This window comes from Neodiprion pinetum, chromosome 6 (assembly GCF_021155775.2).
Source record: "Neodiprion pinetum isolate iyNeoPine1 chromosome 6, iyNeoPine1.2, whole genome shotgun sequence".
NCBI classification, from domain to species: domain Eukaryota; kingdom Metazoa; phylum Arthropoda; class Insecta; order Hymenoptera; family Diprionidae; genus Neodiprion; species Neodiprion pinetum.
Window position 1 is genome coordinate 8,179,820 of NC_060237.1, and position 16,523 is coordinate 8,196,342.

At 39.0% G+C, this 16,523-nt stretch overlaps 1 protein-coding gene across 2 annotated transcripts in view; it reads right to left on the bottom strand.

Annotated features, from left to right (window-relative positions):
* Window positions 1-2,327: 2,327 nt before the first annotated feature.
* Window positions 2,328-16,523, bottom strand: part of LOC124221536 (uncharacterized) — a 33,684-nt gene continuing 19,488 nt past the window's right edge. Inside the window, exons 2-14 of one of the 2 annotated variants that reach the window (XM_046631650.2) lie at window positions 15,209-15,475; window positions 14,877-14,963; window positions 14,611-14,710; window positions 13,377-13,510; window positions 10,278-11,501; window positions 9,850-10,057; window positions 9,639-9,746; window positions 9,452-9,546; window positions 9,257-9,323; window positions 8,313-8,641; window positions 7,432-7,564; window positions 6,923-7,297; window positions 2,328-6,842 (exon numbers count right to left, since the gene is read on the bottom strand). In XM_046631650.2, the coding sequence (XP_046487606.1) occupies window positions 6,675-6,842; window positions 6,923-7,297; window positions 7,432-7,564; window positions 8,313-8,641; window positions 9,257-9,323; window positions 9,452-9,546; window positions 9,639-9,746; window positions 9,850-10,057; window positions 10,278-11,501; window positions 13,377-13,510; window positions 14,611-14,710; window positions 14,877-14,956 (3,021 nt within the window). In that variant the 5' untranslated portion in view covers window positions 14,957-14,963; window positions 15,209-15,475 and the 3' untranslated portion in view covers window positions 2,328-6,674. The remainder of the gene's footprint in view (window positions 6,843-6,922; window positions 7,298-7,431; window positions 7,565-8,312; window positions 8,642-9,256; window positions 9,324-9,451; window positions 9,547-9,638; window positions 9,747-9,849; window positions 10,058-10,277; window positions 11,502-13,376; window positions 13,511-14,610; window positions 14,711-14,876; window positions 14,964-15,208; window positions 15,476-16,523) is intronic. The other variant, XM_046631649.2, reaches the window with a different exon arrangement.

The following is a 16,523-nucleotide window of genomic DNA, read 5'->3' on the forward strand; positions in this document are numbered from 1 at the left end:
GGCCAATCGCTATAATATGCCGTGTGCCTAAACTGCTGGCTAGCTGGTCATCGCAACCATCGCTAGCTGGTGCGTTACCATAGTCCCCGCCAGTAATGCTAGTAGTCAGGAAGAGGGCAGACGAGGACTGACGAGGTCCTACTGTAATGTATATTTACGAGAGTAGAGGTAAAACTTTCAGGTTGTATAATTGGTTCTTGATAACATTTTACCAAAGGAGCTTATGGCGCTTATTCGACAGTCAACAATAGCGGCTTACAGTCACCAATAAGATTTTGCCACTACTGTAATACACAAAAACACAATTATACACATACCTGATCGTCTAAGCGTCTTACTCAATTTTTACCTGAGCCTTATTGTTCACACTGGTGCCACGGGTTTGATTTGTAATAGTCAATTTTTTTTCGAATATCTGAAAATATTGTAGTCCACAGCATTCTTTCGAAAACTTTTCGTTGATCGAAATTTGAAATGTAATGCACAATAGGTAGTGTTTTAAACAACGAACCCGATAGTCGATACGCTACTTCTAAATTGAATATGGTTTATTTCACAATCTACCTTTATAGAATGTTGATTAGGATTTGCTCAGTCATTTCTTTATTCTTATTTTGTTTTAACTGACAGGTCCAAGATTTTCTGACAATGTTTCGAATCGCTCGGTTTGTATACTCTGTTTGATAAATGTGTGAATTGAAAACGAAAAATAAGTTATTAACTACTGGAATACGAGTGAATTAATCCATTACTGTAGTCGAGTGGCCTTAAACTCAGACTGTTGTTTGTTGCATTTACTGGCTGTGACTCTTAGGGACCAATTATTAGTTTGTTAATTATAATAAATAAAATACCTACATATTACATGTATTATGGACATGATATGAATGCAAAAGTGTATAAAAGTACGTTTGAAGTGAATCACTTGAAAAATATGCTCAGCTTATGAAACGAAATAAGAGCAATTTGCACGTAGAAAGAATCAGTGGGGTCGCACTTTTTTCAGTATTGCATGTCAGCTGGTCTTGGAGACTTAGATTTTTCTATCACACCATTTTTCAAACTCTATAAGATTTCGTTGAGTTATTTGTAACGCACATTTTCCCGTTATACTCATTCCGATGATTATTCATTTCATGTTATCCCACATGAAGTAGAAATTATAGCTGTACAGTTTTACGTGAAAAATGTCTAAATCTTCTGAAAATAGTATACCATCTTAGTTTTGTTTTGGTCCTTAGTTTTCAAATTATTTATTTGGAATACAAGATTCATTTCTTTACTGGAGAAAAGTTAGTAAAAATGTGTCAATAGTAAACTGAATACAACAATCTCTGCGATGTTGACAGAGTTACCATGTATTGCAAATGCCGATTCGAAAATCTTTTAAAAGTATCTTAGACCCGAGTGATCCTTTACACGTGGAATTTCACTTGAATAATCATATGTAAATATAAAAAATAAATGTAATTAATAGTATACGCATATGTATTATGTATAGTATGTTATACGGATACACGCCTATGAATACACATGTATTTAGATTCTATTTTAATGAGTGAATATATTTAAAAGAAAACTACCTAATTCAATTAACCATGATAAAATATTTATGTATATATGTGTACACTCGTGTATACGACGTTATGCCCTGCAGTTGAATTATTGTTAAATTATAGACAATTAAAGATATATTTGAGCATATCCGAAGATTTTAATAAATAAATAAATAAACAAATATATATATATATATATATGTATATATTATATATATTTTATGTATAGACACATGTAGGTATTATGTGCATGTCAATATAATGTTAATGATGCCGCTATGATTATATTTTGATAACTACAAATGACAAATGTGTGCATATTATGAGCAAATGAAGTGCTAAATTAGGAAACTGGTTATTAATAGAAATACTTTTATTTACACTTTCCGTTATTCCCGTACTCATATCATTCCAACGTTCCCAAGTTTCACGCTGAGATTGATTGAGTGATTTTCGTAGCTTGTGCGTCTTGCGTGCGGATCACTTGGAGTGACAAATTCTGCCTTTATCTGATAAAATAGATTTTATTTCCTTGTCAATTAAAGTCCAGCTCGATAGGCTCTGCCGCAAAAACGAATATTTTAACGAATTTTTGAAGATCATAAGATATTTGTTCGTGTGAAACTAACCAATTCAGTTATAATTTGACTTTAAGTCCGGACCTTGACAAAAAGTCGACGAAAATAACCGTGTAATAATATTATAAAAGATCGTTTGTTAGTTAATTTTTCAGAATTATAGTAAGGGTGGGGGGAATTAAAAACTTTCAAGTATATTTTTCTTGCTTTATTCAGTAAAAGTAATTCCAACCGTGTAAATAGAACTGCAACCATCATAATTAACAACGACAAAGGTGCATGAATGTACATACATACATTTTTCATACCAAATCATTAAAATCAATCATATTTTTAAAGCGTCGAAACATCTTGGTCCGCATGCTAAATAATATCCATTTGCTCATGGCAATCTTAGGTGCTGTGCAGGCGATAAAAAAAAAATAAAAATTCTGCTACATAATTTAGATAATCCTGGAACGCGATTAGCGTTAAACAGTGCGAAATTTTATTCTTTAATCATCTTTACAAAGTAACCAGAGAAATCGATCAGTGATTAATGATGAATTTAGAAATTATTTAGCTTGCGATTCATCGTGTTACATAAGATTTTTTATCCATGCTTGTGTAGACGGATAATTATTTACGATAAGCATAAATAGAGTATATTTGTATGTACATACATACACACCCATGTAAGTATACAATGAATTTTTTCTCCATTTGTCACGTGTCATGCGGTATAATAATTTACATCTGTATTTAATAATTTGATTAATTTCTTTTGTTTTTGTTATTATTTTTCTTTTCAAATATATTATTTTCACGTAATGCGTTATATGTATAGTATTATATGTATAATATATGTATATATATATATATATTCTTACGCGTTTAATAATAATAATACATAATATATCTGCAGTATATATATATATATATATGCTTTATGCGGTATAATAGGCACGTCGACGTCATAGCTTAAATAATTGGATTTTTTTTTCCTCTTTGTTTTGTTTAATTTAATTTTAATAACGTTGAACCACGTTAGTTGTGTATTCTTTTTAAAACTGTCACTCGCATTTTGTGTCTAACACACATGGAAATACGAATTATTCTCCGGTCTATAATTTCTATCAAATTCAAGCTGTGATATCAACGAGTTCTAAAATACGATATTATATATAGGAAGGGCAGTTGGGCAAGGACAGTTTTTTTCCCCTCTTTTTTTTCACATTTTTCTTGTTTCCAAACTAATTTTTTCTTCTTTTTTTTTTTTTCACCTTATAACGAGATACATCGATTTTAATGCATTATACAGGGTGGTGTGAATGTGCCCTTATTATATCACAGAGAGGCGTAACAAAAATATAAAATAATTTAAATTTCCCAGTATTTATTTTTTTTTCTCTGGCATTCGCCATACGTTCTGAGCGTGTAATCGCCACTAATTACACCCATAGTTGAAATGCAATTCACCCCATAATTGGAGAAAAAAAAAGTAAAATACCTTTAAATAGAAATACTTGAAGAAATTGCTAGTTTTATCAACTATGATATCGTGACATATCGACAATGGATATGTTAGTGGACATTTTTTAAACTACTATTTGGCCTGGTATTTTTACTCGAAATGAGACTAATGAAAAAGCAATACAAAAGCATTGAAAAATAATGATTACTTCTTTTTCATTAACCATTATAGGGCAAATCGTCTAGCTCTATTATTGTCTCCATCGTTTGCAATGCCGCAATATCGCCACTCGCATGCTTTGTTATTTGAAAAAACTGATTACGCTACAGTCTAGCCCCTGTCTCAAAACTAAATTTGTTAGTAAAATTTCACACACAGACAAATATGCACCGGCAGCTAAAATATTATACTATTGTCTCCATCGCAAGCTTCGTCATGTTTTTCCTTTCGCTTGTATTCTTTGTCTTTGTGTGTTTACGATACGCACCTCACATCATGTACAACAACAACAGTGATAATAAAAATAATAATAATACTAATAATAATAATCATTTAATATTATAACATACACGCACGTATTAAGAATAGAGGATTCAATTTTTGTGCTGATGTACAACAGTGCTAATGGTAATTATTTCTTACTAGTATGTATGAATTCACATATGCATATGTATTGTATATTCGGTATTGTATACGTAATCGTATAATTATACGTATGTATGCGTTTTCAAATATGGAGGTAAACATTTTTAATTCTTTAATCTTTTTTCTTTTTTGTCATTTCTCTTACGTTTGAAACTTACAGTTCGAAGTCGAATGAAATATGATTTATGTGTATATATGTATATTATTAATTTAGCAGTATTAGTCCCATAGTATTGGCGATAGAAAAAACCTGATTAAATATGAATTAAAGTTATGGCAAAGTGTATACGTATATTTTATATACCTATAATATAATATAATATGTTTTATACGTATATTATAATGTGGGTATACAGGAAGTAGTTGTAATATGTGTAACAATTGATGAGATATACACGTAATAGGTATAACGTTTTCATTTTTTTTTTTCTTTCCTTTTTTTCAAGACGCTTTACGAAGAGGTACAAAAGTTATGTAGAGGTATAGACTATAAGGTCGAGAAGGCCAAGTATAGTACAATGTTTTAAACAACTTTCTTGTCACGATCCGTAAATCACCCTGGCGGTTGTGATTATTGGCCAAAAGAAATTTACGGATCTTCTCGGATATATTTATTATATACGTAGACGCAGGCGTTTAAGAATATGTAATAATTCGGTTAATATATTGTGAGTGTAAAAAATATGGAAGTTGATTATAATTTTTTTTTTTCCTTCTGTTTTCTCCTTCTTTCGAATAGTAGTGATTCAAGCGACAATTATAGTATTTTTATTTTTTTTTTATTTATCATATAGTATGTTGAATGAAAGTTTTTAGTTTTTTTTTTTAGGTTTTTTTGTTTTTTTTTTTTTTTTTAGAAAAAAGAATTTTTCTTTCAAATCTCAATTTGTAAGACACGTTGCACGTTAAATACATCGCTAATAAACTCTGTACAAAGGTTAACATTGCATTGCAAATAACAATATTTCAACTTTTTCACTTCTTACGCGTTTTTCAGTTTTCTTGTATACTATACTTGAAATAATAAATATGTATATGTATATATTTTTTTTTTTTTCTTAATTTCATACACTAGCACTACCACTGATCGAATGTAACACAAATTATATTACAATCGTTAATTACTTATAATAACCGTCCAGCTGGGTATATATAATTATACGTTTGAGAATTTCAATTACTTCGTCTAGTCACAACTTTTCTTGATATTTTCTCAACCACAGGTAATTTAAATCCCGTAATTTTTGCTCACCGTAGAAATTAAAATTAATTACTTCATTTGTTTTTCCGAACAGTCGCGAATCTTGTATCATCTTCAAGGGAGGACACAACTAATCCTTAAACGGGGCACACATTTTTTAAAATAAAAATGTTATTTCAACCAAATTAAAGTTTGCTCTTTTAAGAAGCAAACTCTATTTTAAGATTTGATGTCTAGTAAGACAAGTGTGAGTTCAGCAATATCCAATTATTTTACTTCAGTGTCAATACAAATAAGGTCAAGAAAGATGAAGAAAATTGAGTATGAAATGTCGAAATTAAAAAAAAGAAAAAAACGAACCGTTAGTGTATTTCTTTGAAATTGTCACCAGGCTCCTTCCTTAAACTATAACTAATCGTGTATTACATTAATATCGAATAGTTTTTCTTTTTACTAATGATTTGATACCAATGCATTCGGTAGACTTCAGTCTGTGATGTGATGAACATCGATAATCGCAGCGATATTAAAAATGTATAATAAACAGAAATTCACTCGTACTTTTACACCAATAGCTGATAAATTTAACTTACACTCGATAACAATCTATTAAACTTTTTTCCTCATACGAATCTTCGTGTATGAAATAATTTGTTTACAAATCATTCGTTTGTAAACAATCTGCGTTACATACGATTTGGCTGCAATTTCTTTTCCTGTTCGTTCCTTTCCTGTAATCGGTATAACTTATTCCTGTAATCGAACTTATCGCGTACACACTATCCTGGCGTACATTATTTTCACACATCATATTCATTATCCAATATTTTACGTAATTCGCTCCTATACAAGTACCAATAAACGTTAATAATAACAATAATGATGATAATATTTTATACTTTACCGCGGTGATAACGATTATTTCTTTCCTTCCATGTCAATTTTGTACGAAATGTATATTCGTGATGCATTCCGATATCAATAGTCAGTTGAACGTTTCTCTTGAAATTTTTTTCAGATTTAACCTATCGTGCGACTTATAATTTATTTTCTCTCGCGTGACTAGTTCGTTTATCGTAATTATAACTTCATATACTATATTTCTCCACCACCACCGGGTAGATATCTCTTTCAATTTCTAGCGTTCTACTGTAGTATAGTTAATGCATAATGTAATGCAGGTATACGATCACGATCACGGCCTGTTTCCGATTCTATGGCTGTTTCGCCTCTTGTAAATTTCACTTCCTGAGGGGATGCCACATCGCCACGGGACGCCTCAGGGCGGTCAGCATTTGCCTCCAATGCGCCAACGCTCGTCCCGAAGCATCTCCGCCAACGATTACGTGTCCCACGGGATAAGCCCTGGGTTCCCCAGCCTCGGCGACGGTTAGCCTCAGTTGGATACTCTGATCGGAGAAGAGATTTTACTTGAGAAGATGCTCGATCACTTTCTAATTCAGAACAGCCGTGTATTTATAGAAATTACCTGTAACGCATGAGCAGGTACATTGAAGATGATTGCCTCGTTGAAAATCGGACTCTTCTCACCCTTCTTCACGGACGTTCTCTTTTTGTGCATCTTTTTACCATGCTGCAGTAAGTATACCTTGACGAACGTGTCACCGGGTAGTGGATTTGCTCCTCGTAAATTCCTCGCCTTCACTACGACCAGAGTTAGCCTCTCGGCCGTTGGTAGGTAGCTCAAAGAGAACATCAATTCACCGAGATGGGGAATCGGCAAGGCGGTGCCGATAAGAGGCAGCCACGTGGTTGCGGGTGGTCGTGGTGCAGGACCTAATTTCAAACTGGCTTCGGCGAGGAGCGAGGCGCCGCCACCCATGCTAATGTCAACCGAGAAGACCTGAAACGAAGCGGGTTTAATTTCAGAGCTTTTCATCCTTTCTGCGAATTTTCATCACCCAATAACGAGATTCGCACCCTTCGTGGGGTTTTTACACTTTCAAAATGTTACTCGAAATCATTTTCAGGACTTACTTCAACCAGCAGAGAACGTCCCACGGGACCACCGTCCAAAGGGAAGAGGAACTTTTCCTGGTAACTCGGCGACGGCGAGCTTCGGTACAATCTTGTCTGAACGTGCGTTTGTCTGTCCGGAAGAAGACAAACTCTGGAACCAAGTAAGGAAGTCGCTTTTGACCTTGTCTTTGTTGGATTTTGGTGCGCTTATTCGAAAATTTTTGAAGTATCTTAGAGACATTTATTCTCTGTACAGAGGGTGATTTGGAGATTCGTTTTTCAAATTTGGGGCTCAAATTGTTGATTCGAAAGTGGCTGCGCAACGAGAAACTATAACGTTACTCAAATCTTACTACGATTCATTTACAAATGCTTTTCTTGTCACTGTAATTACCCATTCATTTTGAGATCATAAACTGTCGAATTCTAAACTGTGGTTTATACGTAACAAAGGAAGAAACCAACCGAAGCTGAAAATAGATTCTATTTTCGGATGAATCGGTTTTTCTGATGTTTTTTTAACCACTCGACGTTTTGGTTTGAATATAAGGTGTCAAAATTTGAATATTTTTACACAGATTTTTGAAGAAGGTAGAAATGTTTCTAATCACGCAGTTTCAAAGTGGAATGATGCCTTAGCATTTGAAAAAATTCAATATAAAAAATTGCACTTTCAAGACAAAAACTGTATCTGCACAGATTGCGAAAATTGTTGTCTTTCATCGAAGTAAAACTTCTTCGTAACGAGGTATTCACCCAATGGGCGCGCTATTTCAGATGATTTCTTATTATAAAAATTAAGGGTCTTTCCTTGTTACAGAAGTCATCGTAAAAATGACAGATGAGTGTTTTTTTTTTCGACCACACAAACTTTTTCCACGAGAAAACCTTTTATTCACCTGACAAACGTGTTCTGGGCGGGTCTTCCATCCGAGGTAATCAAGTCCCTGGCCTCGAGGACGCTCACCGTCAGATCTCCTTCGCCACCTCGTCCACCCCATCGCTCGTACTCGAGACCAACGCAGAGATGCCCGACGATCGGAGTTTCCTCCAGATCACCGAGGACCACGCTGGTGTCCGAGCAGACGCTGTCGCAACTTACAGCTCTTTTCAGGGTTGATTCGTCGGGCGGTGGTTCAGGCTCGGGTCCCTGAGATCCCCGCCGACTGTCCGGCAACGATTCGACGATCTCTCCAATCCCGAATCCCGGGTAGGATTCTTCGGCGGACTGAACAAGGACGTGCAATTACAATTCGCATCTAGATGGAGATTCAACGAAAGTACGTCGCAGCGAGAACGAGTGACCGAATCGATATCGTCCGAGACACGGTACGTTATGCATATATTTTCAACCCAGGAGAAGATGATATCGGAATAAATCGCATGTAGTGTCCCTCTGATATTGTATCGAACGTGGATAAAAAAAAGTTGGCTTATTTCACGCCTGACACGCTTTGCCCGACTCGTGTCCTCCCCTTGTTGCAAAATCGCCTGCTGAGCATAAGGGAAAATCATTCAGCCAGTCAAAGGGAAGCTTATGTACCTACTCAGATGAGACGGTCTTCACATCTGCGTGAAAAGCCCGTTTATGAATGCGAGTCTTTCCTCGAAGGTTCGCCGGTTTTTTCGGTGATCACATATACGTACGCACGTATACCATCCATTTTCCAACGTAAACATATACTTCACGTATATTTTAATACACCGCGTGCACGGATCGAAAAAATATATTTCCTTTCCCCTTTCACGGCATGTTCGCATTGAGCAGATTTCACCGAACGCACGATTTTCGTCTTCTGCGAGGCCAAAGAATTATTTTATCATCTGCAAAAGTCGTTCTTACCTGGGAGAGCCTTCGTTTCATTTGAACCTCTTCCAAAGCGGTGCAGAGATCCTGATTACTCCGTCTTCTGAGTAAGGTAAAAGCAAATTATAAGGGCGTTTGCGGTTGAATTAGGATGTGTGTGTACCTAATTTAAGCGAAACTTTTACGACTGTAGTTTTTTTCACGGAAATTATGTACGCAAAATAATAATACCTTGGGGGGTCTGTTGTTTCCACTTCGGTATAATCTTGAAAACCGTTCAGTCTCTCCATGCTTTTTCTCCTCTGTTCAAGGCTGTTGAAAATATCCTGCAACGAAAACAGAACAAAACAACGCTCAGAATCGCAACCCGTAGCTCGTCGGAGTTTTTGGTGTCACAATCGGTACGTTATCTTATCACCTCCGATGTCCTTGTGAAGCTGGGATCCGTGAGATAAGGATGAGGTTCCTGGCTGAGGTCCTTTAAAAGTAACGGGGATGCAGGTGGATCCTGGAGACTGTTGTATACCTGGGAAGAGAAAGACGAACGGTCGTTATTGTAAGTAAACCCAAATTCGTAACCCCTTGACATTTTTATTCCTCCAATTGTCATTCGCGTTTTCATCACTGACCTCCTGCGCCGTTCTGTGAGCCTCCAAATTAAGCTCGGGGCTGTAAAGGTCCGAGCCTCGTCCCGTCTTCGTTAATCCCGGCATTTCCGATTCCTCGTAGAACCCTTGAGCATCGTTTGGTGTCCGATGACTCGGTGTACCGTCTTCGGATGATTCGGAGGGTGGAAACGTGAACCTCTGGACTTGCTGAGCGGAGGATAGTACCGAGCTGAAATATCAACGTTGCTCACATGACGCTCGGAGCTGATGTACGATTTTAGATCCTTTTCTTCAAATTTCAATTAGAAATTCAGCACCAGCTTTAGGGTCAAGTTTTTACACCTACTCGGCTTATTTACACGTATAATACCTACACAACGGTATATATTTATTTATTTCCGTCAAGATGGGTAAAATGGGTGAAACTCTCACCCTGAACCAAAACTTACTTGTAAAACTCGGAGGCGTCGATGTAACTTTGCGACGTGACTGATCTCAGGGCGTTGAATATGCGTTCGCCGGTTGTTGGTCCGTTTTTTCTCAACGTGGAATTTCCACCGTTGGGTGGGTCAGGAGGTGCCGGGGGTGGAACTGGACCGGGATGCGGGTTGTCGGAGAGTAGCGAGGAAACGGAGGCATTGTCCTGCAGTCCTCTCCCCTTGGAAGTACTCTGGGAAATCGTTTTATGATCCTGCGCTGTCGTCTGGCTATTCTGGCCGGCGTAAAACGAATATATCGCCGGTTGTTTGCTCTGCATCATCTGCGAGGCGTTCTGAAACCCTTGAGACTTGGCCATTGTGTTATGTCCTATCGTGTGGGAGGCCCCGGCCTCTCCCTCAGGTACGTTTTGTAGTTGCGCTCTGAACGGCGTCATTTCAATCAAGCTTTGATTCTGCGACGAGCCGCCGCCTTGGCTGTTGCAGCAGCTCGTCTCGGTGCCGTTCTGGCCGTTCTGAAGCATCTTCGAGGCCGCCTGGGGGCCGTAAATCGACTCCATAATTGTCTGGGCCGTTGACGAGCCGCCGGCGTAGCCACTCAGCGAAGATCTCAGCTCGGTTCGCGCGTGTCTCGGATTGTAAATCGATCCGAGGGTTCTCTGGCCCGATTCGCGGCTCCCGAAAGGCTCCGCAAGCTGCTCGGTTTCTTCTTTCGTTGCAGGTAATGCGGGGTACCTCACGGCTCGCTGCTCGCCCGCCGATCCGTACTGCTGGAAGCTTCCGGTTCCCGCGAAACTTTCGTGATCGGATTTCATCTTCAAGCCGTCGTAACCGCCGCTCGGAAACACGTAATCCTGGCACTGACCTAGGCCCGAATTTTCAAACACCCCGCCACCGAAAACCCCGTGCGAACTCGTCTGGGAGCTTTCGCTGCTGTGCTTCATCGCCTGCTTAACTTCGTACTTGTATCCCGGCTTCGGTTCGCTTGGAAATATGAACGCGCTCTGCCCCCGATGCTGAGGCCCGTTACCAGGGGCCGGCAATCCTTGAGGCGGGGGCGTTAAGGGCGCCGGACCGATGTCCTGTAGCCGCAGATTTTCGCTCGCATTTGGCGCATGCAGAGGCGACGGTCTCGGCCGAGCTATCGGCTTCGGTTGCGGTGCCGGTCTCAGAGGCTGGGGAGGTATCGAGGTCCCTCCGATCGGAGGATGCAGGTCCCTGTCCACCGATTCGAACCTGCGAACGATTCGCCGGATTTTAACACGACGATATCATTTTTCTAACCCGATACGGCTGTTCGGAAATTTTATCGTTTCACCGCAGTTTCGACGTGAATTTTTTGTGCACACCCGTGCCGGGATGTAATTTTCTCGCAAAAGCTCGTATTTGCATGGTAGTAAGATGGTGTAAATTCTCAGTACGCTGTATATTATACCAACACAATACCCCCCAATTTGAATATATTAAGGTTGACCTCGGTTCGACGACACGTTTACGAGGGTTTATAGTTGAGTCGGTGAGGGATTCGGCATCCTATGTTCGTTGTATATTTCAATTCTGTTCTAAATTACGACCGAGATTTACTCTCACTCTGTCTAGTTAATTTTGAAAGGGTTCAAATCCCCGCGATTAACCCGGACACATAATTTTGACTACCATCGCTGACATTATTATTTGGTAGTACCTGTACGGTTAAACATCGGAATGTTACACTGTACGAAAATCTCATCATCGGTTCGAGCTTCGCATATTTTAGCAAGGGGGAGGAAATCGAAACTTAATTAGCAACGATTTTAACAATCGCAGTCAATTCATCTGATTCCAACAAAAGCCAAGACTTGGTATGTTTCAACTTTTTCCGCCACATTCCAATCACCTTTCAGAAGTAACGACGTACAGCGGATGAAATTGATTAGGATTGCTGCCGGATGATTCTAGTGAAGTTAGGTAGATACATACATTGATTTTAGTCATATCGTAAATTGTCACAGAACGTTCCAAGGTACAAAAAACGCCAAATGTCTAGCAAAGAATTTTTCAAATCTTTCAAGCTATCCCGATGAGATTCTTCTATTTTTATAACGGTTATTATAGGATAATTTGAAAAAAGCCTGAAAGCTGAAAGCGTGTAGCGAGGCGGTATAGTCTGTTCGATATTAGTAAAAATAAATTTCACCTATTTCGCGGCAGCACTGAAGCTGCGGGGGTAAATATTTCCTCTATATCCATAATGCGAAGGGCGATCCTTTGCGCGAGGGATACTCAAACCACCCTTACGCTGTACTTTATCCCAAGCTCGGCTACTCGTGTATAAGCTTTTACACTGGCGCACCGCGGTGTCGATGCTGCATGAATAACTCAAACTTCCATTAACGCTTAAAGGGCGATGTTCGGGTGGATATGGAAAAGCTCCTAACGTCGTAACACTACGTATCGTCAATTTTGCGGCCTGCAAACTTTTCCCGCGAATGTTCAACGCTCCGGAGGGAAAGCGGGAAACCGCTACTGTAACTGTGTACCTTTAACACCTCGAATCTTTGGTTAATTAGAACCCTTTTATAATTAGCTCTGTGACTGTTGCAGCGCTGCTTCCTCGACGAACCACACTGGAATATTACGACTACCCTTATCGCCTGTTTCTAACCCCGTGGACGCTTCGAGCAGTCCGGTAACTACGACCTCGAGCTAGTCTTACATACAAGTATAATTACCGTACAAACACGTGACTGACAAGGAGTTACGCCGCGCGATATCGCCAAGTGTTAATTTGACACGATTCACGCGGTTACGCGAGGTGAAAAATAATTACCAACCAATGTACGGTAAAACGTATAAAGGCCGTAACTTTACGGTTAACTTGTTTCGATCCGAAATAAAATGCGAGTCTAATTCTATACGAATTATGCAACAATGACTGGCGATGTATTGTCACATAATTCGTATTGAATCGAACTCGAATTTTTTTTTTTCGGATTAAAAACAAGTTAGCCGGAAGCCCAAGGCATTACTGAACATGTGACGCGAACTATCATGCACCAAGCTTATCCGATTATACAGAGCCTCAAGAATCACTCGTTTATCGAGCTTGCGAATGTATGAGATGGTAAAAACCTCGTGAAAGCTCCTTGCGCGTCCAATCTCAAGTCGCTCTCGCTGTGGAGGATGTGGTGTGAGGTGTTTCCGGCCTGCCGATACAAACCGGGAATAGTCTGACCCGTCGGATGCTGAGCCTTGACCAGTCCGACCTGAAAAACAACCGTTGGCATCGTTTTGTGATTGGGTTCAGACATCCTTTATCGATTACGGGCGGTGCCGAATAATTATTTAGCCAAAGTTGGCGCGTAGTCACGGCGAAAAAGTAGTGCGAGTCAATTAAAGGGACTCAATTAATAAACCAGCTCAGCTTGGTGTTGGCTGGCATTAATGCACTTCATAACTATTCAGCACGCTGTTTGAGTATCCTTACGGTAGAATCGCGGGGCTTGATATTCATGGAACTCAGCGAACGATCGATCTTCTGACGAGAATGCTCGTTGAGTGTTTACTTATAACATAACTGTGTATTTGCATTTCATTATTGCACCAGTGCGGGCTTGCTGAAATTCATTGCAGTTTATTTAAAAAATTTTAATCATCAGTGGTTGATGATCGCAGTCATTGGAAACGTTCGCAATTTCTTGGAACAAATGACTAGTCGTAAAGTGCCAAGTAAAAAATTTTACTTAATTTCGAGTTCCCAATGTCTTCAAGTAAAAAGAAAAAAAGAAAAAAGAAGCTTCTAATAAGTTACGAAAAGAGATAAGCACGTACGCTATTCAACGGCAGTTCTAAAAAAATGTGAATTTTTTACGTTGGTCTAACGAGTTGAATTCTTTTGTTTTTCCTTAACGCGTAATTGTAACGTGATTAGCTGATTGCGCTAAAAGCGTAATTTGAACAAAAGGTAATTGTTCCTGGTTAAATTTAAAAATGAAACTCCATTCATTCGCGGCATTATCGGCAAGTTTGTATAAACGTTAATTAATAAATTGATGGTATGTGTAACGACGTGGAAGCTCGAGCAAAAAATTAGGATTTATTATACATCCCTCGGTGTTAGGTGAATGAGAAAAAAAAAAGAATTTAATTAATGTATTATGGGTACACGTTAACGAGTCGCAGTCTGCTGTATATCGCTTCTGTTATACCTAGTAGCACAGCGATATTTCACGCAAAACTTACGATTCACTTCCGCTGACATCGTGATCAATAATTCCGGGTTATATTACACTGACCAGCTCGTATAATTTTTGTAATTTTAATATTTCGTTTCCTCATCCAAGTTTTTCTCCTTTTTTTACTCTACCTTTTCCTCCCTCGGAGCCCAAAGCCAGGATAATCTTTGTCTACACTCCTCGCAGATGCTCCACACGTTTCTCGCTCCCCATTGCCAACCCACGCGATATCTGTAATCGTTATTGTCGCCGTTAATTTAAGTTATATACCCATGGATATGCGTATATATACGTTAGCAGCGAAAGCCACGATGGCGGCGAAAATTCGTTCGGTATACCTATGACTTCATATTATATTTCTGGCTGCATCGATCGGGTCAAAAGTTAGAATCCTCACCTTCTAAAAAGCACCAAGACAATTCCTGCGGCGATAAAAACGGCCAGGGTGACACCGAAACCCGTCAAAATCCAGCCCATCTTTTACCTGAAAAACAATAACAAGAAAAGGATAAGAATAAGAAGCGGAGCCGAGTAAGAAGACGACGATTACGACGCTGAATGTCACGTTCGAAATGTCTTAGGCGAGATGGCTGGTTCTTCGGGAGGAAAGTCGTCAACCTCCCGACCTCCTCCTCCACCTTCTCCACCTCCTCCACCTCCAACACCTCACCGTCTATATCAACCTGTCCCGAGGCTCTCGTCTGCACGGTTCGGAGGATCGACTCTTACTTTTTCTCCCAATTTGTGCCCTCTTCGTTTTTTGTCCAGACCCTCCTTTGATTTTCGCGTGTAGGTGTACGTCGTGTATACACGCATGGTACACGTGTACAGCATCGACGATGAGCTGAGGAGAGATTCGCCATCGCGCCTACAATTACGATGAGTAATCCTACTTCGGGGCAGTAAAGAGCGCCGCTGTGAAAGGATCCTTAATCCTATTTAACCTTCTTCACATACGCGCGCGAATCTGCCTTAAGCCTACGTCAGGTACTCTCGCTTCCGCGTTTGATGTTATGCGTGGAAAGAAAAGAGAAAACATTTTTTTTTTTTTTAATTTCATTACACATTTTCTTCACAGCTCCAAAATTTTCTTATCATCGATAAAAAAAATTGCGTACTTACGTGAGGAAAAAAAGGACCGAACTGTTATGGCAGTTGAAATTTCGGATGTGATTTTGTATCGAAAAATAGAAGAAAAATAATGTAAGAAACCTTGCAAGAGTCTTCAGGGCCTCATTTTAAATTTTACTAATTCAGCAGCTCAGCCGCAGCGTCGCTGATACGTTTCAACCACCCACAATTTATTCCACGTTTCAATTGTGTAGGCAAATAACGGAAGGCAGTCGGTCAAGTTACGGGGATCACGAGCAAGTCGATTGCTTTCTTTCATTCTGCGCGGCAAGCACCTTTTCGGGGTGAATCGTTGCGAGGAAGATGGCACCGAAAAGTGAACGAGTCAAGTCGCGGTCCGGGGAAATCGCTGAAACTGCGTATAGGTGCCGGCTTGAAAAACCTCAAGCCTTATAGCCTTGCTCCCTCCGATCCTTCGAGGGAATGAATTCCTTTGAATCCTACGGTCCTTTTCACCAGACAAATAATTATAATTATCTCGGTATACGCGTGTAATAACGTAGTGATGTATACCTGTGTACTCGCAATGTAGGATCAAGAGCCAAAAGCCGTATGGAAAAGATGGGAAAGGTTGGTATTTGACAAACTTAACGAGATCTTCCTTCTCTCTATTATTACGGGGTTGTGTGCAGTTGTCACTGGCGAAATTCAAGAATTTTATTTGCATTTTGGAATCGAAAACAGAGCCTGATTTTATACTACAATTATTAAACTTAATAGATAATTTTTTTTTTTTATCATGATATATTTCTCTACAAAGAGTTTTTCTCTTCTGCGGTTACTATGATAGCTTCGGAACATCTTATCTGAAATATACGAAAGAAATTATTCTGTCATAAGACGTCAACATCTGCTGATTGAATAAAGTATTTTTCGAAATTTCGATTTTTACCAAAACTGCAGTGGTTTTATT